Raw genomic sequence first — 26470 nt, 5'->3', positions numbered from 1 at the left:
CCCTGAACCGATCTAAAGTTGTGAAATTTATACGGCATTTGTTCTCTGGTGTAGAGTTTTCTTACAGACAATCATGCCACTACTTCTCTTTTTATCATGTGTTTTCCTGAATGATATATATATATATATATATATATATAATAGTGTATGTGATAATTTGCCTTCGACTAAGTCCCGTTTATATATTTTCCAGGGCATACAAATGAATATATTGGTTTCTGAATACAAAATTCATTATAGTTTATGATATATTCATTGTGTGTAATATTTTTAAAATATGAAGTTCATCATTTTTTTAAATGTAAATCATGTATTTATTTGTATACTTATATCTTCTATACAACAACGGTACATATTTGACGCTCAATGCTTTAATACTTGAAAGACAAAAACCTAAAAAATCCATTTTATACACCAAAAAGTTAAATCTATATCATAAAAGATCAAGCTTTTCCTGCTTTGATATTTATTGCATGTTTTATATCTACCCTTTAGATTTCAGAGAAGTGGCAAATATAAAATAAAAATGTTTAGATTTCATCAGTAATTGATCTGCTTCTTTGGAAGAATATGTTTACAAAGCCAATATCATCGAATTTATATTATGCGTGGTCGGAGGGATTTAATATGATGCTGTTTAAAAAGCCATCTGAAAATATTATAACAGCTTTGTTATTTTTCATAGCTTTGGAAAAAAAACCGGTCAAAAATTAGATCGCTAGAAAATTTAAAGAGAATCACTTCCCGACAAATTTGCAATGGCTTATATTCAGAAAACAAGCACATACACCCCTTCATTGTTTTCTGCATTCCTGGTTCCAGAATTTATATACTATCATTTTGAAAAAGTCTTTTAAAAAGCTTCTTATTTCAAATAGAGTGTTCAAACAATAGTATGTCATTTTATGTAGTACACAGACTTTGATATAAAAAAAAATAAGGAAAAAATCTGGAGGGAGGGGGGTCATTTTCTTTTTCGTATTATTAATTCTCGAGATATACAATGTTAAAAATAATTTACAACGTTCAATTTGTTTTGCATAGCCGAGTGGATGATTTGTACACTTTCACGACAACAGTTCTATCATATATGTTATTATTATATAAAACAGATTTAGAAAGTAAAATTACAAAAATATTGAACTCTGAGGAAAATTCAAAACGGAAAATCCCTAATCAAATGACAAAATCAAATGATAAAACACATCCAACGAATGGACAACAACTGACTAGGTACAGACATTTTCAAATGTAGAAAATGGTGAATTGAACCTGGTTGTATCGCGTTAAACCCATCACTTGTATGACAGTCGCATCGATTTCCATAACATTTACAACAAAACAGACATAAAAGGTAAAATTGTCAAAATAGGGATACGGCAGTCATCGCCATGTCACAATCTCAATTAGAACAACAACAAAAAACATATATTTAGCACCAAAAAAAACATATATCAAATTTAGCAATCCACGTTCATTGCTTACTTATTTTTTTTTTTCAAACATTTGAAGTCCTGTGACTGAATGGCTAGGTTAACATCAATTATGGTGTAGAATCGCGTGTTTGACGTCAGAGTGTAAACATCACACAAGTAGAGATAAAAAATAATTTTGTCGTACAAAGTATTTTCAATTATAATAGAACTATAACACAATAGCATTATAATTTATAATAGAACGATAACATAATGCAGGATGTTTAAAAGTACAGTTCCACGTCATATGAGTCAATACAACTTTTATCCGTATTGGCCCTGTTTTTTCCGTATTGTCCCTGTTCGAAAAGCAAGATGAACTCTTGATTTATATCGACAGTGGAACGTGATCAGTATTGCACATGCTGATTTATCTGTATTAGGGCTGATTTGCTCATATCATTTAATAAAACTATACATATATTTTTTTAGAGTCAATGGACAGCTACAACGGGCTTTCACTGTATACATATTTACATAACAGCTAGTAAGTTCTATTCTTACATGTTAACTCTATGGGTACTTCATTAGGATATGTTCGCCCCTACAACTTAACCGCTCACAGTTTCAAAGAAGAATAATTGAAATCGGTATAATAAACATTTTACGATAATCATCATGCTTTGATGTGTATGTGTCTAATCTCACTGGAGTGTTCTCGTGTTCCTTATTCTTTATAAACTATTTTATATAGATTTCTTGTCTATAATTGTATTGTTCAAAGTTAATCTATTTGATAACATAACTGATTCGGTATTTTTTTTTTCAAAAAGTTTCTTGAATTTGTTTTACTACTTGAGTCTTTTCTTTTTTGCATTTCTGACTTCTGTTTTTAAGTTCTAATATTGTGTAGATAAATTCATCATAGATACCAGGCTTCAAATGTTAACTCCTGAAGGGGGTTCGTGTACAAAAGACAAAACAGTGACGCTCGAATTAAAAAAAAATGCAAAAAAAAGTCCCAAATGGTTTGCCAACTACATCCCAGGTAAACTGTTTTTAGGGTAGAAATTCGTACGTATTTCTAAAATTCACAGTGATAATAGCATTTGATTTAGAAGTATGGCAATATCAATTATAATTCAATTCAACAAAGAAGTGCTAGTGATAATTAAGATTTCATTACAACTTGCCGTGCCTCCATTACTGTTTACTGTTTACATTTTGATATATTTATAAGATGCTGTATAGGCAGTATTTATATTATGTTCGGTAGGCACAGCATCTAACGTGGTTTGTGGTAGTGACGTTGTTAAAAAAAATATCACTCGTAGAACAAGCGAGGGAAAAGCCTTCACATGTCATCTTTTTGAAAAATGTGTAAATGATTGCGAATGATGTTTGACATAAATGTCACTTAAAGAAGCATCCTATGTTATTGTTTCTGTTATCATCAAATGTGTCAATGCCTCTCGCTGTTCTGTTGTATAAATGTCATTCGTTGAACTTTCAGATGTCATATGTCAAACCGTCTACTATAATTATCTCGACACTTTTATAAATTGACTGTTTGCAAAAAATTAAATATTCGAAATACTACGGGGTTCTTATCCAAAGCAGTGATAACCTTAACGTATTTGGCACAACTGTTTTTTTAATTTTGAGTTCCGATGTTCTTCAATCTGATACTTGTTTGGCTTCCATGTATATGATCTGAGCGTCACAAATGAGTGTTATGTAGACGAAACGCGCGTTTGGCGAGTCAAATTATAAGCCAGTTACCAGTTGCGCAGACATCTGTGTTTGTTCTGTTTACTTATACATCCCGCCAGTGTATCATTGTGCTATGGTACAGGGTTGTTTTCTTGTCTGTTGTTTTTATTTATGTGCTTTGTCTATGTTCCTTTTTGTGTTTCTTTGTTGACATATTTGTTTGTTTTATAGTGATTTAGATTATTATAGACAATTTTAAAGTTAATTCCAAAGTTGCCAACGAGGTGAAGGAAGCTAGATGTTTCTTGAGGGAAGACCCGGAGCAAACCGAACAAACCAAGAGGCAGCACAAAGTATCAGTGAAGGTTTGAATATATACGTCATAGACAAAAATTAGTTAAATTAGAAGATCAATCCGAGAGTGGCTGGGAAAAAGTGACACAATATGAAACTCATAGTCTGACCGACGACTCTGAAGTTGAAAAACGAATCATCAGAGCCGAAAACAAAGCTGCGCGGAAAATCAAGAACGAGAAACAAAGTAAACAGCTTAGATCAACCCCTTACAGTACCTCTCAATCATCGATATTTAATTCAAACGCACCTAGAAATAATGTTCCAGTTCAACGCCAGTGCATATTAAAACACTTCATTGTGTCATATAGGATGTTGTTCAATAAAAAGTCAGCAGGTATTATTGCGCATTACCTTGATACCAATTAAAAGTCGACCTTACGTTTATTAACTTTTCAAGGTCACAAGTTAAAGTACATCAAACTATTTTTTTAGCGGATGATTATTTGATGTTCTTGAAATTGCTAAGAGATTTTGGACGCACAAGTCAGACTTGATAAGAACTGGGGAGGGGTCTTTACAAAAAACAGTTTGTTTTCTATCAAGCTTTGATTCCCCTTACTTTTTGCTGAAAGCGTTGTCGGTTGGTATTTATACAGAAATGAAGATCGAACGCAGGCACAATTTTAACTTAGTTATTAGAACGTTATGATGATGGAAATGGGGCATTATACAATTTGGGCCGAAAAGAAAAATGGAGAAAAATGAGGTGCTGTAATATAACGAATACAGAAAGAATAATGGGGTGCTTTAATGAGGCCCGTCATGGGGGGGGGGGTCCTAGTAATCACATAATCACCATTTTTTTGCCAATATAATCACATAATCATAAAATATTTGCTTATCTTTAGTAATCAAATAATCATAAACTAAAAATACAGTCCTAGGTAATCAAATAATCATGAAATATTTGGCTTAATAATCAAATAATCATTAAAAAAACGGCCAAGTATTCACATAATCAAAAACCCCATGAGGGCCCTCTTTAATATACAGGATAAAATAGTTATCAAAGGTTCCAGGATTATGATTTTTAAAATACGCCAGACGCGCGTTTCGTCTACATAAGACTCATCAGTGACGCTCATATCAAAATATTCATAAAGCCAAACAAGAACGAAGTTGAAGAGCCTTGAGGATCCAAAATTCCAAAAAAAATATGCCAAATACGGCTAAGGTGATATATGCCTGGGATAAGAAAATAATGGACATTAACATAAAATTAAAGTAAAATGGCATTTATAACTGAATAATGCAGATATTGTGGCATCAAGACACTCTTATATGAGGCCTCTGTCACCTCTGTCACCTTTTTCTCTGTGTATGTCCATTTGGCAAGTGTATTCTCATTTTGACCGGATTTTCACGGATAATTTATCTTTTGTATTTTGTATGTATATTACCTCTTGTTTCACATGTCAATGTGACAGAGTGTTTTTAAAAATAAAGCATATTGTATTATATTGTATTTAAAGTTTGGCTAATTTCTCAGATCATATTAGTCATAAGAAATTTATCGTAAGGTGACATATCGGTCTGTCTCGACCTAATTGTGTGGATCATTAGTGAAAGTTCAGTTTTCGTGATGTGGATTTTTCTAAACCAAATTTCTTGTGTGACATGATTGTCCAGCCTGCATGTATCTATCTCACCTTGATCTCAAGTTATACATTGATTATTGGAATGCTAATTTAAATTATTACTTTTAGTGTAATATTATTCTTTTTTAACTTCAACATAAGTCAATATTGAACACTGAAAACATATGAAATTTCAGTGCGTCCTCTCTTGTAAACTTTCTTTTTTTTCTAAACTGAAAATTTATCTGTATTCAATTAGAATTTTCTTAAATGACATATTTTATGATAAAAGTCTTAATATTGGTTGTATAACATGTATAAATATGATCATATTTATTTGAATCTTCTGAACCATCATGAACATGTTATACTTTCTTTTACAAAAATCATAATAATGTGCAAATAAATATTGAAAAGTGATTGAGTTTATAGGTTTTCCACGTTTTATTATGTGCTTGAAGGAGTATAAACCCAATCAAAAAATTAAAGGGAGATAATTGACCTTACTGAGTTCAATGTGGGACAGGAATGATGGGGTGTCCTTTAGTGAGCTGTAGAAATCAAAGAATAGGCATCCTCTGCATCTAATAAAGCCAGTTGCTGTTTATGTGGTGTATGGTGTTACACATAGTACAACATCGGAAATATGTAGCAAAACCAAAGATATTGTTTATAATTACATTCTTCAAAAACCATAAACAAATGACTTTGCCACAATAAAACAAATTATTCATTTTTTCACCTACATATACAAACATGACATATATCCATACATGTATTTTTACCATGTTGCTAAAATAAAAAAAAATACCAATAGGTCCCATTCGATAAAAGTCAATAGACGAAGGATAGGCTTCAACCTTTAGGTCAAATGATCAAATTTCAAGGGCATACATAAATGAAAGTAAATAAATATGTATACTAAGTACTATACTTTTAATTCTTCCTACTTTTGGCATGTTTCAATTACCTACTTTCAAAAAATTAGCAAAAAGGAGAGAATTGTCTAATTTCAGGTCCTTAAATTACCTTGACCTTTGACCTTTTGACCTCAAGTTTGAAACTAGTCCTTTATCTGTTGCATATCATAAAATTATCATAACTAACAAATGTAATAAAAGATTAAAAACCAATTGTTCAGCGAACAATTGAAGGTCTTTCCACCAATGAGGATCTATTTTGATATGAAAATATTAAAATTCAGTTGAAAATGTCAGTTCCTATGGCTTAATGATGTAAAAATATGAATTTTGAGCAAAGGTCAAAATCTAGAACGTCAAATTTACTGATGACCTTGACCTATATTTCAAGGTCATAAACCAGGGACCCCAAATAAAAAGACCCTAGGTCTGTAATATGTATAGTTAATGAGTTATATCACTTTACGTTTAATTCTTAATATAGGAGGGGCAAAAACTCCCATTTTATGTCTACACACCCTTTTAACCAAAATATATAAGTTACGACATGTCGCAACTAACAATTTAGTAAAATAATTTGTCGGTATCTTATAAGGTTAATGAAAATTAGTGAAAATAGGCCAAAATCAAAATTTAGAATATGACCTTGACCTTTGATCTTTACCTAATTTTCATTTTTTTGGACCAATGATCTCAAAACAAAAGACCATAGGTCTCTATCACTTATGGTTTTCCAGTTTAAAATACATTTCAAAATTTCAAATACAAAAGGGGAACTAACTCTCATATGGAGTCTCTATACGGCTTCGGTCAAAATAAAACAGAACATCCTGAGGATGAAACGAGCAATTTGGTAAAATAAATTTGTCGTAATCTTTTACGGTTGCGAAGGAGTAGTGGCCACAAGAAAAACAGTGTTTGGGGAGATAGAAATGCATATCACTGATATCATATATAAAAGGGGGGATAACTCTCATATGGAGTCTCCGGATAGCTTCCGTTGAAATGAATATCCTAATCCTGAAGAAGTAACGAGCAATTTGGTAAAATAAATTTGTCGTAATTTTTTACGGTTGCGAAGGAGTAGTGGCCACAAGAAAAACAGTGTTTGGGGAGATAACTCTTACAACATAAAGTATTTTGTTACGCAGTTGTCAATTTTTAAAGCGTATAAACTATACGACATCATATTCCAAATATCTAAGCGACAACTTATTAAACAACAATACTATGCAAGAAAAAAAATTAGGCGGAAGAAAAAAAAAAAAAAATAATAATTAAAAACCAATTGTTCAAAGAACAATTGAAGGTCTTTCCACAAGTAAAGATCTATTTTATTATCAAAATATTAAAAATCAATCTAAAATGTCAGTTCCTATGACTTTATAATGTATAAATATGAATTTAAAGCAAAGGTCAAAATCTAGAACGTCCTATTAACCTTTGACCTTGACCTCAATTTCAAGGTCTCCATCCAAGAACCTCAAATAAAAAGACCCTAGGTCTGTAATATGTATGGTAAATGAGTTATATCATTTCAGGCATGATTTCAAATATAAGATGGGCGAAAACTCTCATTTATTGTTTACGCACCCTTCCAACCAAAATTTATAAGTAACAACATGTCGCAACTCACAATTTAGTAAAAATAATTTGTCAATATCTTTCATGGTTGTTGAAAATAAGTGAAAATAAGCCAAAATCAAAATTTAGAATATGACCTTGACCTTTGACCTTGACCTTATTTTCATTTTTTGGGACCAAGGAACTTAAATCCAAAGACCCTAGGCCTATATCACTGATGGTTTACCAGTTAGAAACGCATATCACTTATATCAAATGCATAAGGGGAAATAACTCTCATATGGAGTCTCCGTATAACTTCAGTCCATGAATATCCTAATCCTGAAGAAGTAACGAGCAATTTGGTAAAATAAATTTGTCGTAATCTTTTACGGTTGCGAAGGAGTAGTGGCCACAAGAAAAACAGTGTTTGGGGAGATAACTCTTACAACGTAAAGTATTTTGTTACGCAGTTGTAAATTTTTAAAGCGTATATACTATACGACATCATATTCCAAATATTTAAGCGACATCTTTTGAAACATCAATACTACGCAAGAAAAAAATTTAGGCGGAAGAAAAAAAAAAAAATAATAATAATTAAAAACCAATTGTTCAGAGAACAATTGTAGGTCTTTCCACTAGAAAAGATCTTTTTTGATATTGAAATATTAAAAATCAGTTTAAAATGTTAGTTCCTATGGCTGTATGATGTATTTATATGAATTTAAAGCAAAGGTCAAAATCTAGAACGTCATATTAACCTATGACCTTGACCTCAATTTCAAGTTCACAAATCAAGGACCTTAAATCATAAGACCCTAGGTCTTTAATATGTTTGGTTAATGAGTAATACCACTTTACGCGTAATTCTAAATGTAAGATGGACAAAAACTCCAATTTATTGTATGCGCACCCTTTCAACCAAAATATACAAGTAAGGACATGTCGCAACTAACAATTTATGAAAAATTATTTGTCGATATGTCATAAGGTATTTGAAAATAAATGAAAATAAGCCAAAATCAAAATTTAGAATATGACCTTGACCTTTGACCTTGACCTCATTTTTATTATTTTGGACCAAGGACCCCAAATCTAAAGACCCTATGTCTTTATCACTTATGGTTTACCATTTAGAAATGCATATCACTTAATTTAAGGGAAAAGGGGAATAACTCTCATATGGAGTCTCCGTAAAGCTTCGGTCCAAATGAATATCCTAATCCTGAAGATGTAACGAGCAATTTGGTAAAATAAATTTGTCGTAATCTTTAACGGTTGCGAAGGAGTAGTGGCCACAAGAAAAACAGTGTTTGGGGAGATAACTCTTACAACGTAAAGTATTTTGTTACACAGTTGTAAATTTTTAAAGCGTATAAACTATACGATACCATATTCCAAATATCTAAGCGACATCTTTTGAAACATCAATAATACGCAAGAAAAAAAATTAGGCGGAAGAAAAAAAAAAAAAAAAATAATAATAATAATAATCAGAACAAATTCAATAGGTCTTTCCACGGAAAGGTGGAAAGACCTAATTAAAAACCAATTGTTCAGAGAACAATTGAAGGTCTTTCCACTAGTAAAGATCTATTTTGATATTGAAATATGAAAAATCAGTTTAAAATGTTAGTTCCTATGGCTTTATGATGTATTTATATGAATTTAAATAAAAGCAAAGGTCAAAATCTAGAACGACCTATTAACCTATGACCTTGACCTCAATTTCAAGGTCACAAACCAAGGACCTTAAATCAATGTCTTTAATAAGTTTGGTTAATGAGTTATATAACTTTAGGCGTAATTCTAAATGTAAGATGGGGAAAATCTCCCATTTATTGTCTGCACACCCTTTTAACCAAAGTATACAAGTAAAGACATGTCGCAACTAACAATTTATGAAAAATTATTTGTCGATATGTCATACGGTATTTGAAAATAAGTGAAAATAAGCCAAAATCAAAATTTAGAATATGACCTTGACCTTTGACCTTGACCTCATTTTTATTTTTTTGGACCAAGGACCTCAAATCTAAAGACCCTAGGTCTCTATCACTTAAGGTTTACTAGTTAGAAATGCATGTTACTTGAATCAAATGAAAAAGGGGGAATAACTCTCATATGGAGTCTTCATAAAGCTTCGGTCCAAATGAATATCCTTATCTTTAAGATGTAACGAGCAATTTGGTAAAATAAATTTGTTGTAATCTTTTACGGTTGCGAAGGAGTAGTGGCCACAAGAAAAACAGTGTTTGGGGAGATAACTCTTACAACGTAAAGTATTTTGTTACGCAGTTGTAAATTTTTAAAGCGAATAAACTATACGACATCATATTCCAAATATCTAAGCGACATCTTTTGAAACATCAATACTACGCAAGAACAAAATTTAGGCGGAAGAAAAAAAAAAAAAAATAATAATAATCAGAACAAATTCAATAGGTCTTTCCACGGAAAGGTGGAAAGACCTAATAATCAGAAGAAATCCAATAGGTCTTTCCACGGAAAGGTGGAAAGACCTAAATATAGTACCTAAAGGTAAGTTTACTTTTGAAAATTTAATAAAAAAAGAGGTCATTGTCAAATTCTAGCTCCTCAAATTACTTGACCTTTGACCTGTTGACCCCTTAAGGTTGAAACCAATCCTTGGTGTTTAGAATATCACCAAATGGTCATTATTAACAAAGATAATGAATATTATGACACTAATAGGTTGATTTACCTTTAGCAAAAAAGGAGATTATCGACTTACTTTTGCACAAAAAATGACCTTGACCTTTGACCTTTTGAACTTTACATACCATACCTATCAGAGTTTATTCTGATTATAAGTTTATATGAAGTATGTTGGATTTTGTTAAAGATTTACATGAACAATACCGAAAAACATCAGAACTGTGATATCCAGTCTCCATTTAGAAACTATGACCTTGATATTTTAAATCAAAATTTCTCGAAATCGGTACAGTTTTAGAATGGAACAACATGCAAAGTTGTCAATTTTGAATGCTCGGCTAATATATTTATTTTTGAACTGGTGATGATATAATATTGACAAATTTGAGACTTTTCCCCTTTTTCTATTATTAGTAACAATAACACATTTCTAAAAATAGAATAGCAAAAATAAAAATTAGATTAATTTGACAAGGTTAAATGTAAGGTTCCTTTTGAAAGATAATTTAGTCAATTATACTATATAGGTTTCTTAAAATTACATACTATTTCAATCCCTTATTTGGCATTTGGGGATACAAAAGGGGGCACGATGTAACCCAGCTCTGTTATTAACCTCAAATATTTTGCGGATTTTTATTTCATAATAAAAACTATTAGACCCCCTTACTTCAAATCCTTAATAAAAATGTAAATTGTTTTGCTTGTTGTTTATTTGCTAATTATGGGCCGGGTACCTTAAACCGAACCTCTTCGGGACTTAAGATTTTGTTCGGTTTTTTCCGATGTTCGGTTTTATCAGCTTCACACCGCACATAATTTGATATGGCGGTGCTTACGAACATGTTTGGTTTATAATATAAACTTACAAAATTTACCAAAAAAACACCGAGTGTCCCTCTAGGGGAGGAATTCGAATTCAAAGGAATAATCAAATAGACCGCAAACAGTTCATGGGTATGATAAAGATTTTATCGTTTAATATGTTTCTCCTCGAGTTTCTGATTGTTTGTCAACCGAGACAACTCTCCACATAAGATCAAATGACATTCGCGAAACCTGTATTTTGAATGGCGCAATGGAGAAGATGTGACTAATCAGCAATCAGTTCAATTTTATCACCTTATGTAATGTCCGGTCAATTCCGAATGATTGATTTGCGATTAAATAATCGTAAATCATCAGAATATAACGAAGGAATTATTTGATACAAGTGGTAAAAGAGTTTAACTTATTATATTTTTTCCACTAAATGTTTTCGTTTTGGATAGTTTTCGGCATTTGCTATGGCTTCGCAAGAAGTGAATGAACATAAATATTTTAAAAAAATCTTATTTGAGAAAAATCTGAACAGCAACTTTCATTTATTGAAAATGATTTACTGCAATATTTCTCTAGCTAGAAGGAAGGGCTGGTAAAGAAAAGCTATAGATACATAGTAAAGTAAATCAAGTTCATGATACATAAAGTAACCTTAAACTTCCGTGCAATAATATATTATATTACTAGTACAATTTAAGATTAAAATTAATGGCGTACTATATCAGTTTTTGAAGCTTTACTACTATAAAAGGGAAGTAGGTCGTTTAAAATCTAGTACAAGAACATGTTAAAGTTTAATACGACTGGCTATGTTGTATTTTAATGTTTTTATAATGTTATTTAAATGTTACCTATTTATCATAATAACTCCAGATAAAACTAAAATTGCGGAAAACATTTACGACTGTCTGTGTAATATGTTTAAGTGAATGGTAGTATAAAGTTCCGTAAACTTTTCATTTATTATTATTTTAAGTTTGTTTACAACTTCAATATCCTTATTTTTGCGTATAAGTTATTTTTATACTTTATCTATATGTAAAGAAGGAAACAAATGAATTGGGGCATTCTATTCGCTAAAAAATAATAAAGTCGTTCTGCTTTCTGGTTCTGATAATTTTATAAGATCGTAAGTTTACATACGGTATCCCAAATATATATATTGCATTAAAGGAAAACGGTTCAGAATGCAAAAATATCTAATATTTCTAAATATTTATCATTTCCTTGGACTAGGACTTGCATTGAATATCTTCATCGCTACAACAGAACATAACAAGGATTTGTTGACAAACCAACAGCAGAAGAATAATTCCGAAGATACATTTTCCAATTTTTCAGATGTATTGAACGAGTTTGATATCCTGGAGAACTGGAGTCGGCTATGTAATATATCACAAACTGGTCATATCGACTTTAACATTGTGTGTATCATTGAAGGTAATTCTAGTATAAAGTTATCAGAATTTAGAAATTTTACAGATCGTGTATCATCAAATATCAGATTTGACTTATCCGTCACGTGTCATGATGGCGTCATACACTTTCCCTGGCCTTTCAGAGCGGACAAACTTAATAGTATTTACATCAAGGACTGCAAAATTAAGGATTACAGAACCGAATTCAAAAATCCATTGATAAACAGCATTCCCGACACAATCAAACATCTACAAATAGACAATGTTACAGTTATTCTTAGAATGAAAGAACTATACGACTCACTGTCAAGAGCCAACTCCCCTATCACAAGAGATGCAGAATGTGGACCGGAAAATGCTTTTTCCATAATTCGAAGGGGGACAAAGGCGATATTTGAAGATTTTCCCAATTATCATTTGTATGACTTCGAAACTGAAATGGCAAATTATAATCATTATTTTAACATACAGAAGAGAACCTGTTTGTACAACAACCTTGAGGTTTTTGAAATCAGTGGAACGGAGGAATTAGAGAAAAATGAAGTCAATAAGATCGTACTTACAGACATGGCAGAAAATCTTCAAATTTTGAATTTTTCTTCTAATGGTATGTACGACACTATTTATAAACTACAGGGCTGGCGACTACGGTTCCCAGCGATGGAATATGTAGACTTTTCAAATAATAACATAAAGGTCATTCCAATGATACGAGATTACGGAATGACAGTAAAAAAGACAACATCAGTTGGAATAATAGATATAAGGCGTAATAATATATCTACATTAACAAAAGGAATGATAGACTCGTTCTCCACTCATGAATTTGTGAAAGTCGACATCAGTGAAAATCCGTTCTTATGTGAATGTGGAATTATTGAAGTAATGGAATATCTATCTACAAAGACTATGCCAAAAGCTTATGATTATCTAGGGTCGCTAGAGTGTGCAAATCCCTTAAACGTCCGGGGCCGTCACCTGTCGAGTCTGTCTTTTCAAGAACTAAACTGTAACCAGGAAACTGTAATAAATTTTCCATTAATTGTAATTAGCATCATAGCAATAGCATTGTTCGTCATAATTTTGTTGACGATCTATTTTAGAAATCTGATCAAGGTGATTTTATTTACTCGGCTAAATATAAACTTCGCTTGCCAATTCAGAAAGCACAAAAACGAAGAGAAAGATTACGATGCGTTCATTGCCTATAGCGAGAAAGATGTCGACTGGGTTATACGTACAGCTTTACCAAAGCTGGAGTCAGAGGAATCCGGGAAAGCATGTAGAATCTGTCTTCATCATAGAGATTTTATAATTGGTTATACCATAGCTGATAATATATTCAACAGTGTTGAAAACAGCCATCATACCGTCTTAATTGTTTCCGAAGAGTTCTTGAAGAGTGATTGGTGTATGATGGAATTCCGAACGGCTTTGTGGAAAAGTTTACATGACAAAGGTCCTTATTTAATCATTGTGTTGAAGGATACTGTAACTATGGAAAATATTGATCCTGATTTGAAAAGTTGTCTCAATTCTTATACCTATCTTAAAATTGGAGATGTATTATTTTGGGACAAACTGAAATATGCAATATCATTTCGACATAACACAAAACAAAGGAATTAAAAACAATTATACTGTATAGTATATGTACATATGTTTCTGTGTATGTGCGGTTGTGTGGTTATATGCCGTTCTGTAGATTTGTTTACAGTTACTGGTACAAGCAAGATATTAACTCCGTCGAATATACACTATAGGTGTCACATCTGAAATCCGTGGAGGGATCCGAAAGTCCGAAAACGGAGGGTTACACCACAGGGCAAGCACCACAAGACCGCAGACGGAGAGCAAGAAAAATCTTGATCCGATTTCAACGCCGGGAACATTGTCGTCTCTTGTAAGGGTCAAAATAAAAAAAAACACATGCAAAACTATGTTATTGGGTATGTTTAAGTCAAAAGACGTGAAAATATATCAAAATTTATCAAAATAACACTTGCATATGTTAGATATGAATGTTTTGTGATACACTATATACAGTTTACAGTATGAATTGTTATAAAAACATCCTTAATGTTTTCTTAAACCCTTGGATATAGCCAAAATCAGCTGTTATTTTTTACTATAAATCCTTTTAGACCTTAAAAGGACTACTATTTATACCATTTGTTATTAGGATTTATCACTTTTTGTTGCATTTTGATACATACAAAAATTTTTTAATGATTTGGGAGGTGTATGTTCGTTTTATAATTAAAACAAATCACCAAAAGGAAAAGTCTCATATTTTAAAGCAATGGTGTAACTGGTAGGGTAAGAGTTATCTTTCTGTTACCTGTAAGAATGTTATGCAAATGAAAACAAACATTTATGTTGAAAATTTAGTGAAAAAATCTTATATCCTAATTGAAAATCGTGTCCATGGTGTACCCTTATAAAAATCATTTTTTGAAAACATTTCCTGAACTTTGAATTATGAAATATATTGATTATAGAAACATGCACCAGTAACAACATATAGAAAAGGGGAATGGAGCACTTATTTCGTAACTAAATCTTAAAATACACCTTAAATCATTGGTGTTACTGTCAATGGTGAGACCATTTTGATAAAATAACACCATTGACCAGTTTAGTAACACCAGTGAATATATCATGACAATCAGCATTGTTTTGTGTTTCTTTCATGCTTAACAAGCGAAACATCATATTATTTATGAAAAACAATACTTATTAAACAATGTTTTAACAATATAATGTATTACATATACAAAGTTTTACAAACTGATGTGTGCTGGTAACACCAATGACACTATTGACATTTTTAGTTATTGATGTTATATAATTTGAGATATTTTAGCCTTAGAATTATTTTTTCATCTTTTTCTTTTGCTAGGTGTTCTTGGCTTTGTGTTCAGTACTAAATAAAGGTAAAATTTGAAATGTGATGTCAATGGTGATACTTTTGTGTCTTTAGAGTTACTGAAGGGTCAGTGGTGTTATATATAAAAATGCGACATTTTTTTTATTTTTATTCATAAATGAAAGTGTTTTTAGGTCGTGTACGAAGGATTAATAATATTATTATCATTTACTCTTATACAATTCACATATATTCAGTTTAAGTGCAAATTTAAACCTAAACAACAAATTGGAGCAGTTGTTTCATATTAAACAATATATTTAGTACCTTAATGCATGCTTTACATTGGTAAGACCATTGACACAATTCTATCAAAGGATGACCTAAAATTGTTAAAATTGAAGGAACTCTTCATTTTTCCCATTGCATATTTCTGTATATTGTTGCTACCCTTCTATAGAATAGCGGGAAACATTTAAATGTTTTAAACAATGACATCACTTTTCTAAATATTACCTCGTCGAAATTTGCACTTTTTTTTATAATGACCCGTAATTGATCAGAGTCTGTTGAAAGTTGTCATTAAATAAATCATAAATGATTAATTTTAATCATCTGATTAAAAAGATTCAACCACTCGTTAGCACTTGTGACAAGTTGGACAACATACCCCAAGAATCGAATACCCCGCGGATTTCCGATTATGTGATACCTGGTGGGAATATTACTTGTATATCTCATTAAATATGGTTTAAGATATACCCTCTCACAATGGTATTCAATCTTTATTTATTTCTGCAACATTGGAGATATTAATATATGTACACTTCCGTATATATGTTATTTAAGCATAAAAGGATTAATTTATTCAATAAGATGTATCTTTTATGTGATATACCTATAGCGTTTAAATTCAACCGACCAAAAAAAACAATTAGGTTCATCACTAAAAAGATAAATAAGTATTTGATACCTTACCAAAACAAAATTTATTGAAGCATAGAAGTAGTAAACAATATTAGAACTGTTCAAATATATATATACTTAAGAAAAACAATATCAAAATGGACTGAAATACCGAAACATGCATTCCACACATAATAGAAAACTAAACTTAAGATGGTATTTATGCAACGGGTGATCAAATTATGAAAGCAAATTTATGGCCATTTTAATTTTTTGGATTCGAGCGTCACTGATGAGTCTTTTGTAGACGAAACGCGCGTCTGGCGTAAATACAAAATTTAATTCTGTTATCTATAATGAGGTTTTTTTTCCAGTGGTTAGTACTTCATGCATGTTCAGGACATGATGTCTAAATAAAATAAACACCACAGTAACAACTTTGTTTTCTACGAGGATATACACCTTTGAAATCGAAAATTACTACTAATTGCAAAATTAACTGAGTGGGTGTCACTAGTGAGCCAGAATCACTTGAGATCATCTTTAGAATTTGATTGGATTCATGTTGCTCATTTTACAGATTTGAGTTATCTTTTGTAAATTATTTGCTTGGCTGTTCTTCAATTTTCTTTTTGACAATGGTGTTTTTTTTTTCTTTTTGACAATGGTGGTTTTTTTTTCTTTTTAAAGAATGTCTCGAATTTTTACAATAGCAAATATTCCATCTGTATTTTGCTTGTCTGAAATAAAGTATCCGTCTCATTTGACATGTTTGATACGATTTACCAGAGATTGTAATTTCTATGAAAGTTTTATTGATGGGGGTATCTTATTATAAAGCTGGCTTCATCTCTTGTCAAGTTTTATAACAACGCATTTAAGATATGTTAACCACAAATGTTTACATAAATACGACTTGTATCACCTTTTTTGTTTCTTGTCATTTCAAAAATAGTGACAGACCATTGTCAAGACGTTTAAAACTGTCAAAATAAATAAAAACAAACAACAGAATGTGGTCTTAGAAACTTATTGAAGCATTCAAAAAGTGATTATTTAAATATGCAGTGGACTAAGGATGTGGACGGGAAATCACTGAATAGACTATTTACATATCGCTGCTGATTTCAAAAATCGACGCATTGTCTTCTCTATGAAAGGACATTCTGGTACTCGTTCACATGAAAGCAAATGGAATCAGTAATTAAAGTTCGTTGTAACTTTTAGAAAATTAGCTGTGCTAAGTTTTCTATAGTCGACGAAATTATCGGAACAGTTATTTTCCCCCAACTAGCTCGGATAAGCTGAATTTTACTGCTTTAGTTGCTCTTACTGTTTATATACATTGTAAAATCTCTGCTAGCAAAAAAAAAAATGCGAACAAGTTATCAGCATGATAAACAAAGAATGCAAATCTGAATTGATTAAAGTTGTTTTCTAATAATGAAAAAGCTGGAAGAGATACCAATAACACTGGTATTAAAGAGATAATCGTAACTGCAATTACGATTATCCCAATATGGCGACGGTAGATATAGGTAAAATCTTTACACTCATTTTTCTTAAATGTAGCATGTTTTTGTCAACAGTTACTCAGCTGCAAGGTTTATCTATACCATTTCATCATATTTGAATCGTAACGGTGCACTGGAATTGTATAAGCGCTTTGAAAATAGCCGTTGAAAAATTCGGGATGATAATCGTAACTCGGAAAAAAGATAATCGTAATTATGGTATTTAAAAATAAAAAAGATAATCGTAACTGGAAACTGTTTTATTGATATTGACACTAAAAACGTATATCTGATAGCATATTATGAAATTATGGCGATGAATTATTTACGAAACGTCCCAACATCTTATGGCATTTCTTTTTATGCATATATAATTAATTGTTCTTATGAAAACAGCTACATACTAGTATATTATAAAATTGGAAGGGTGAATAAGCTTCAAGAAATTTGGAAATGGGAAAACACGAACTTTGTTAATATACAGAAATTTATTGAACTAGGTATGCCACAAAATATGTGAATGAGCGATGGAAATTATGATACGTGACAATAATTGTCAGGCGACACGCATGTGTCACCTTACATCAGATTTCTGATTAAGACAGTAAACAAAAAATAATTTATCCTGAAGTAAATAGTAAATATAGTTAATATTGTTTAAATTATTTTATTGTAGGTGGTTATATGTGCTATTTCTGCCCCCGGGAAGCCACTGCTGATTTAATTCTAGAACATACCCTAATATGCCATAACGAAGTAGGAAAGACATTTAGTATTCGTCAAAAACCGTTTGACGAGAAATTAGTGGCTACAGTTTTCATGTCACTTCGATCATTTTTCATGGATGATATCACAACTTAAAAGTTATGATGAACATGGGATAACTTTGAAAAGTGTTTTACAGTGTCATTTCTTTTATAGCTGACTATGCGGTATGGGCTTTGTTCATTGTTGAAGACCGTACGGTGACCTATATTTGTTAATTTCTGAGTCATGTTGGTCTCTTGTGGAAAGTTGTCTCATTGGCAAACATACCACATCTTCTTATTCATATTAGCTACTTCATGACTGTCACTGAAATTTCAGTATCTCAGATATAAACTATAAACAACACAAATTCAATTTTGAATTATGATAATATGACATCCTTAAAACATTTAATGCTATATAAGACTAGAGAATGTTTGGCCCTAAATGGGATTCTTTGTGTATTATGAAATTAAGTAACGTGGAGTTCATTGACAAACATGGATTTGTGTTCTTTTATAGTTTGGCCAAAAGCCCGAAAATCAAAAAATAAAATTGATGTAGCTTTAAATTTTCTTACAAGAAATACTTATTCAAAGAATGACTGCAAAGATGAGAATAAAATAACGCATATTCCGCAAAATTAGAAACAAACTTATTAAAAATTCATAAATACTCGGTATATGAAAAGTATGCTGCATACATATGCATGGAAGATATTGTAGAGAAAAATATTGAAGGTACTAAACAAGGAACATTTTTGTATTTGCATACTTGCCATATAATTAGTACTTTTCTATTAAATGAAAACATAAATTAGCCTTTCCTAATTTTCATGCATTTTTCTGAAGCACAAAATATTTGTTTTAAAATCTATAAAAATCTTTGTAATTAAACCAGTTCCGACTGTTATAATCTACATGTTTGGCCCTTTGATGTAATTTATCAATATGCATATTTGTGGGTTTTTTTTCGTCTGTCAAATGCTTCGTAAGACTATAGGTAAGGCTAATAAAAACAAAAAATAAAAGTAACAATAAACAAAAGTAACAATAAACAAAAGTAACAAAAAACAAAAGTGATAATAAACAATAGTAACAATAAACTATTCTAGATCCTTTACCATCCACACTGTTTAAAGAAACGTCCTAAAATACATGTACATGGGAATTTGATCAAAACATTTGAATTTAATTTTTAAAATCATATATCAGTATAAAATAGAAAAAAGTGAATCCAAAGGAAAAATATGGACGGCTGAATTTATTGATAAGAACTTAATCATCAGCGTATAGCAGATATGATATATCATTATCATTTAACTTGGGTGGTTCACATGTTGAGTCAAAAATAGAAGGTAAATCATTAATATATAAAGAAAATAATGTAGTGCTTAAAATACACCCTTGTTTTACCCCAACTGAGGAATTAAAAAAATCAGTGATACCTTCCGAGATCTTTACCAAGTACAAAACCTCTTTATACATATCTTTATTTCATTATACTAAAAAAAGGGACCATCTATGTTGTAATAAGACAATTTGTATCGAATGCCTTCCTGAAATCAATGAAACAGGCATATATCTTTTTTGACATATGAAAATGTGGTATTCGTGACTTTCATTTTCAGCAAAGAATTGAAAGGATTGCACTTTTGGAATATGGGATATAGCTAATCCATCCTTTTTCTCATCAATTAGAGATATATAGGTAAATTTATCCTAGATATTAACCTGTAAGTTTCTTCATTTATTTTTATATGCGTTAATGTCATCGTTTAACTGGGCATTTACATTTTTAACACACAAAATACCATTGAAATGCTGAAAGACACATTTATTATGTTTCAGTTACTATTATCATATAAAGAAAATTACGATTATCAAAGAAGAAAAATACCATGGAGTTACGATTATCATCCCGAATTTTTCAACGGCTATTTTCACAGCTCTTAGACAATTCCAGTGCACCGTTACGATTCAAATATGATGTAATGGTATAGATAAACCTTGCAGCTGAGTAACTATTGACAAAAACATGCTACATTTAAGAAAAACGAGTGTAAAGATTTTACCTATATCTACCGTCGCCATATTGGGATAGTCGTAATTGCAGTTACTATTATCTCTTTAATACCAGTGAATAAGAAAACAGATAATACAATTGCCAAAAAAAAGAAACTGACTAAACAGACATGCAAATCCATAACACACTACACAGAAAACTAAAGATCACTAACACAAACCCTCAAATAACAAGAATTATCTTATGCAACGAGTAATGCCAATGATCGATACGGTTAGTTTGGTAATTAGAAGGGTATACATTTTTTTTGGTGGGCTAAATTTCATAATCATCAAACGAAATTCACGAATGCTGCTCTCAATGAACATTTGATACATATACTGTTTGTGTTCTGTAATACCAAAATTTGCGATACCAATGTATGGTTTTAAAACCTGCTTTGCTACTGTTGATGATACGGCATGTGATACGGATTTTGCCATGTATTATTCTTTATGCATCTTCATTGTTAAGATGATAGGCAAAAAAGGGCATGAAAATAATCAAATATTCGTCATTAAATGGCAATTACTCCCTGAGAGAATTTTTTGACAGTTTTGATTTAACATGACAATAGGAAGGGGACATTATTCTGAACCATTCTGATTCGATCATATTTTCTCTTTTTATTGCGGCATTTAAGATAAAAGACAGAACTTGCATTCAACCTCTATGTTTTGTTTTTAGACATTTCGGTCATGTTGTTTTGCAAGAAGGGCCATCGGATAATTTGTTTCCCACTTTAGGTACCGTAAACATGCTAATGGTGATTGTAGCTAATTTAGGTTAAATTGAGCCTAGTAGTTTCAACGGAGAACATTTTTGTAGAGTTGACGATAACAACGACAAAGATCTGTCTTGGTCCTTAAGGCTTAGTGATCTAAAATGAGGCGATGTGGTAGGATTGCCAATGAAACAAAAATCAACTAAATCTGTAAATACAGTTGTAGAAAATTTGTATTACTATTATGAAATAGAGCTACAGTGATGCCTTCGACAAAGCAAACATCAATATTCCTTGTAGTCAGTTATAGTAGCTACATGTAGGCCGAGACATAAAGAAAACTTAACGTGAAACACTGGGATTTTTGAACTTTTCATTAAAATTTAAGTTATTTTGCATTAATGTGATGCTTTTTGTTCTGGTTATCAAGGAAGCGATTTTATTTTTTGAATCGATGGTCAAGTCATTGTCAGGAACAAAATCTATTATAAAATTAATTCCCAACAAAAACATAAGATAGGTACATATCAAGCTTTGTGTTGAGCCGACACTTTTAAACAGTTCAAAATATCGCGCTTTTTATTGTATTCATATCGAGTCACTGGACTTTATACAAACTATGTGTGATAAACAAGGTTAAGAAATGTGTCTCCACAAATATACGTGATAGATATAGCTGGTAACAGAATAGTAGGTAAAGTTTAACTTCGTACATGTATAATATTTTTTTTGTTATTGTTAATAATATCAATAGATAACCACTCAGTGTTTAAGTGTTAATAAAAAGTAAAAACACAAAAATACTGAACTCCGAGGAAAATTCAAAAAGGAAAATCAAAAATCAAAAGGCAAAATCAAAAGTCCAAACACATCAAACGAATGGATAACAACTGTCATATTCCTGACTTGGTACAGGCAAATAAAAAAGAGAAAGTAATATTGGGAATTGCTGTATTATATAATCAACTTCATTCGAATGATTTTGTTTTTATCAATATGTCGCAATTCTTTTTATACGGATTTTGACGACTGATATATTTAAAGTAATAGCGTGCTAAACACAATCATAATAACATCAAACATTCTCTACCGTGAACCACATATATTTATGAAATAAGCCACACCCTTTTCAGTGTAGCACCAGTACCACAGTAAATCTCCACCTGCCAACTGTTAGACCACCAATGCACACACTTCAGTTCTCAGGAATAGATTACTTTAGTTGTATTTGGCAAAACTTTTAGGAATTTTGGTCATCAATGCTCTTCAAACTTCGTACTTCATTTAGGCCTTTTTAACTTTTTTTAATTCGAGCGTGACTGATGAGTCTTTTTTAGACGAAACGTGTGTCTGGCGTAAAAACAAAATGTATTCTTGGTATCTGTGATAAGAGTATTTGGTACGTATGTAAAAGTAGTCCTTTCCTGAAAAAAGCGCCTTTGTTGACAGTATGTTGTGTTTGCCTACGTAACGTTGGTTGTTGTGCTGACAAGTACATGAGGAGCTTCAAAAGCATACAGTCCACAACTTTTTTAAAGTTTATTCTACCGGCGTTGAATAGTGATTAGAGAGTCTGTTGACCCGTTCGTTCGTCTGTCAGTCTCTAGATGTGGTCCTCTCCTCAACACCTTGATTTAATTATTTTAAACATTCTATTCTTAATCACACACTGTTCTTTTTCACCTATTGCATTTCTTCACTTGAAGTGAATGGTTTTCAGGATTTTCTTTGAGATGACATGGACTCAGTTTGACTCAGCCATATCTACACACTAACGTACACGTTAACAGTATTTATTTTGTATCTATGTATAAAGCACCTCGAAAAATCAACATGAGGTTCTTTTTTTGGTTTCAATTCTTCGCTGATCTTCCTTTGTCAAAATTCGAGTTTAAGAGACGCCAAAAGTTATTGCTTTCTAATAACTACACACGTAACGTAAAAAGACGACCATGCGTGATGATTTTTATTGCATGGAAAAAACACATCGTTTTACAGATTAACTTTGTCTGTATATTGTTCAATAGTCATTATGGAAGCAGATTTCACCACCAAATATCGTGCAATGCCAAATCTAGGCACTAAAGATAGATAAATATATCTACTCTGCTGTTTTTTTTTCCCGCTGGCAATATATCTTCACACTTATTATTACTGTTTATATCTTTTTGATATTAATATGAACAAAAGGACATGTAGAGGGCAACTACAGCTGTCTACAAAATATGTAAAGGTCCAAATCATATATGGTCTATATGAAAATTGTGTATAAATTTAATAGAAACATCGAAGGTTCTGCCACTGAAATAATATTCTCATAAAAACGAAATCAGTAATGTATGATATAAGACAACCTCTGCATATGTTTCTTTCTTGATACAAGCAAAATGAGGTACATGTATTGTCATATAGGGATTTGATATCTCAACCTTCATATTTTAAAATTAACAAAATGTACATAAAAAAAATGCAGTAAAGTCAGTTTATTTTTCTCCCTCGCTGTTCATTTTAGTTGGTAGAAAAGCTGCTGCAAAAGGATTAAGAAAACTGTGACAGACCCAGTTCCGCATCGGTATTAATTTTGAATCGCTTGATAACATTCTCTACTGTAATAACCTTGGATTTAATATTCTTTTGGGAAGATTTGCAATACACACTTTTCGGGAAAAGGGAAAACATTCCTAGCTGTATACGTTTTTATGTCAATAAATCTTATCTTAAGAGATCAAATCGACAAAAATATTTGACATTTAGTTTGAAAGATTTTTCTCTACATTAAAAAGTTTAAATAGAGACTGGGTTATATGAAATAAAAATTGTATTGTTATATATTTTAGGAAAATGCAATGGCTTCAGAAAAACATGTACCCTGTGGTCCGTGTATGTTTGATGATGTCACAAAGAATGCAGGGAAATGGTGTACTAACTGTGAAGAAGGGTTATGTGAAGATTGTGGAAACTCTCACAGAAAAAGCAAAATATTAAGAAACCATAAGGTTATTTCAATAGATGATTATCGAAAGATTGAAAATATTTCAATCTCTCAATTCTGTGAGCATCATGGAGAAAACTTTGAGTGGTTCTGTAAAAGTCACGACGAAGTCCTCTGTGTTGTTTGTGTCCCGTCAAAACACAAGGCATGTTCTGAAGTAATACCGATAAGCGTTGCTTTGTCAAATGCAAGGCAATCTACTGCTTTATCTGACCTTGAAGATGCAATTGAAACGACACTGCTAAATGTGACAAAATGTATTATAAATCGGGAATCTGCCACGAATGATTTGGAAAAACAGGAATTAACGGTTAAAAACATGATACTTGAAACGCGGACAAAAGTAAATCTCCACCTTGACAAGCTGGAGGAAAAGTTGTTACGCGAACTAAGAGAAACAGCTGACAGTTGTAAATCAAAATATAACATATTCCTTAAGAATCTTAAATCAATGGAAGAAATGCTCAACAATCTAAGAGAACAAACAAGACATATGAAACAATTTTCATCTGATATACAAGTATTTTTAGGAACGCGTCAAATCAATAGGCGGATCAATAACGAGATAGAATCCATCAAGAGTGAAATATGTGCTACCAAAGATTATGAATTTAAAGTATCTATGCATAGTATTATCACTGATTTATCAAACAATGTTGAAGAGTTTGGACAAATAAAGGTGTCGGAATTCGACGCCAAATTATATTTCACAGACCCAAAAATCGATCAGGCTCAGATTGGGATTAACGACAAAACATCAAGAAATATATCGAACATAAAACTTCACCCAATCAAAACATTTCAAATGCAGAACATGAAGGAAATGAATATAACAGGATGCATTATATTACCAAATGGTAATTTATGTATGGCGTGTAACACAAGCGCAAATATTTTAATAGAGTACAGTGGTGCAGGACAACATATCCGTAACATTCCAGTCTATAGTAAACCGTATGATATTGCCGTGATAGATCTAAGTCGTATTGTTGTGACGTACGGAGATGCAGCAATCTTAGAAATAATGAATAACAGTACTTTCAAAGTTGAAAAGATAATCAGATTACAAAATAGTTGCATGGGAGTATCTCACGAGAATGGGAGACTGTACGTAGTAAGTGGTTACGATACTGTACATGTTCTGGATCTATCAGGAACGCAACTGAAAATATTGAAAATAGCATCTAATACTGTTCTTCACATCACAACTAGCAAAGATAAGATATACTACACAGATTACAAAAGCAACAAAGTGCATTGCTGTAGTTTAAATGGGGAAGAATTATGGCAGCTTCATTGTGACTGCCTTCGAATTCCGACCTGTGTAACAGTAGACAATTACAATAACGCGTATGTTGTAGACTATATTTCTAATAACCTAATAATAATACAACACGATGGAAAGGAAAATAAGACATTACTGACAAAATCGGACGGATTATATTGTTCAAATGCTATATTCTATGACAAGCATACGAGAACTTTACTAATATGCAATGAAAAGGGATTTGTTATGATGTACAAATTAGTTTAACACTTTTCAATTTTTTACATGAGTTTCCTGTGAACTAAAACAAGATGATATACAATGCATTCACTATGACAAAAAAATATGCAAAGGAGTAGGTCCGGTAAGGGCCGTTTTTGGCCTCAAATTTCAGGTTCATCTAACGAAAGTTTTTGGACACTTTTTAAACACTTAAGTGTCTATTTCAATTTATTCGATTAGTTAATGTGAAAGATTTTAACTGATTTAGTCATTAAAAACTCACTGATTCAAGCTTAGATATGAAAAACAAAAAAACGCCACTTTTAAAATGAAATTGGCCGCATCCGTGTTCATCTTCAACCTTTATATATGTTTTGTATTATCATCAAATACAACTTACAATTCAATATTATTATTTGAAGATTTCAGTAATTTAGCATGACTTAATGATGCTAGAACGCGATAGTTGTGCATTGTATTGTCAAAAACAGTTCATATTTATGTAGCAGAAGCATTTTACTTTCCAAAATATAGCGTAAAGATTGCATTTTCACAATTTTCTTAAACTGCTATATTTTGGGGCCAAAAAAGGGTCTTACTGAACCTACTCCTTTATGGAGCTTCATATATGATAAATGCATATATTTTTTACAAGCTTTAATTTAAAGTTGGTTAACTACGGGACATATCATTCTGGT

General features: G+C 31.5%; 2 protein-coding genes across 2 annotated transcripts; both read left to right on the top strand.

The window, feature by feature from the left end:
* Positions 1 to 12236: 12236 nt before the first annotated feature.
* On the top strand, positions 12237 to 14096 carry LOC139504152 (toll-like receptor 2 type-2). The gene has a single exon (XM_071294213.1). It carries the CDS (start codon positions 12237 to 12239, stop codon positions 14094 to 14096), a length of 1860 nt encoding a protein of 619 aa, XP_071150314.1.
* A 10041-nt stretch (positions 14097 to 24137) lies between these two features.
* On the top strand, positions 24138 to 25817 carry LOC139504151 (uncharacterized). Its single transcript, XM_071294212.1, has one exon. It carries the CDS (start codon positions 24138 to 24140, stop codon positions 25815 to 25817), a length of 1680 nt encoding a protein of 559 aa, XP_071150313.1.
* The last annotated feature ends 653 nt before the right edge of the window (positions 25818 to 26470 follow it).

The sequence above is a fragment of the Mytilus edulis genome, chromosome 14 (genome assembly GCF_963676685.1).
Source record: "Mytilus edulis chromosome 14, xbMytEdul2.2, whole genome shotgun sequence".
NCBI classification, from domain to species: Eukaryota; Metazoa; Mollusca; class Bivalvia; order Mytilida; family Mytilidae; genus Mytilus; species Mytilus edulis.
Note: the sequence above shows the minus strand (reverse complement) of the source record. Positions and strands in the feature narration are given on the sequence as shown.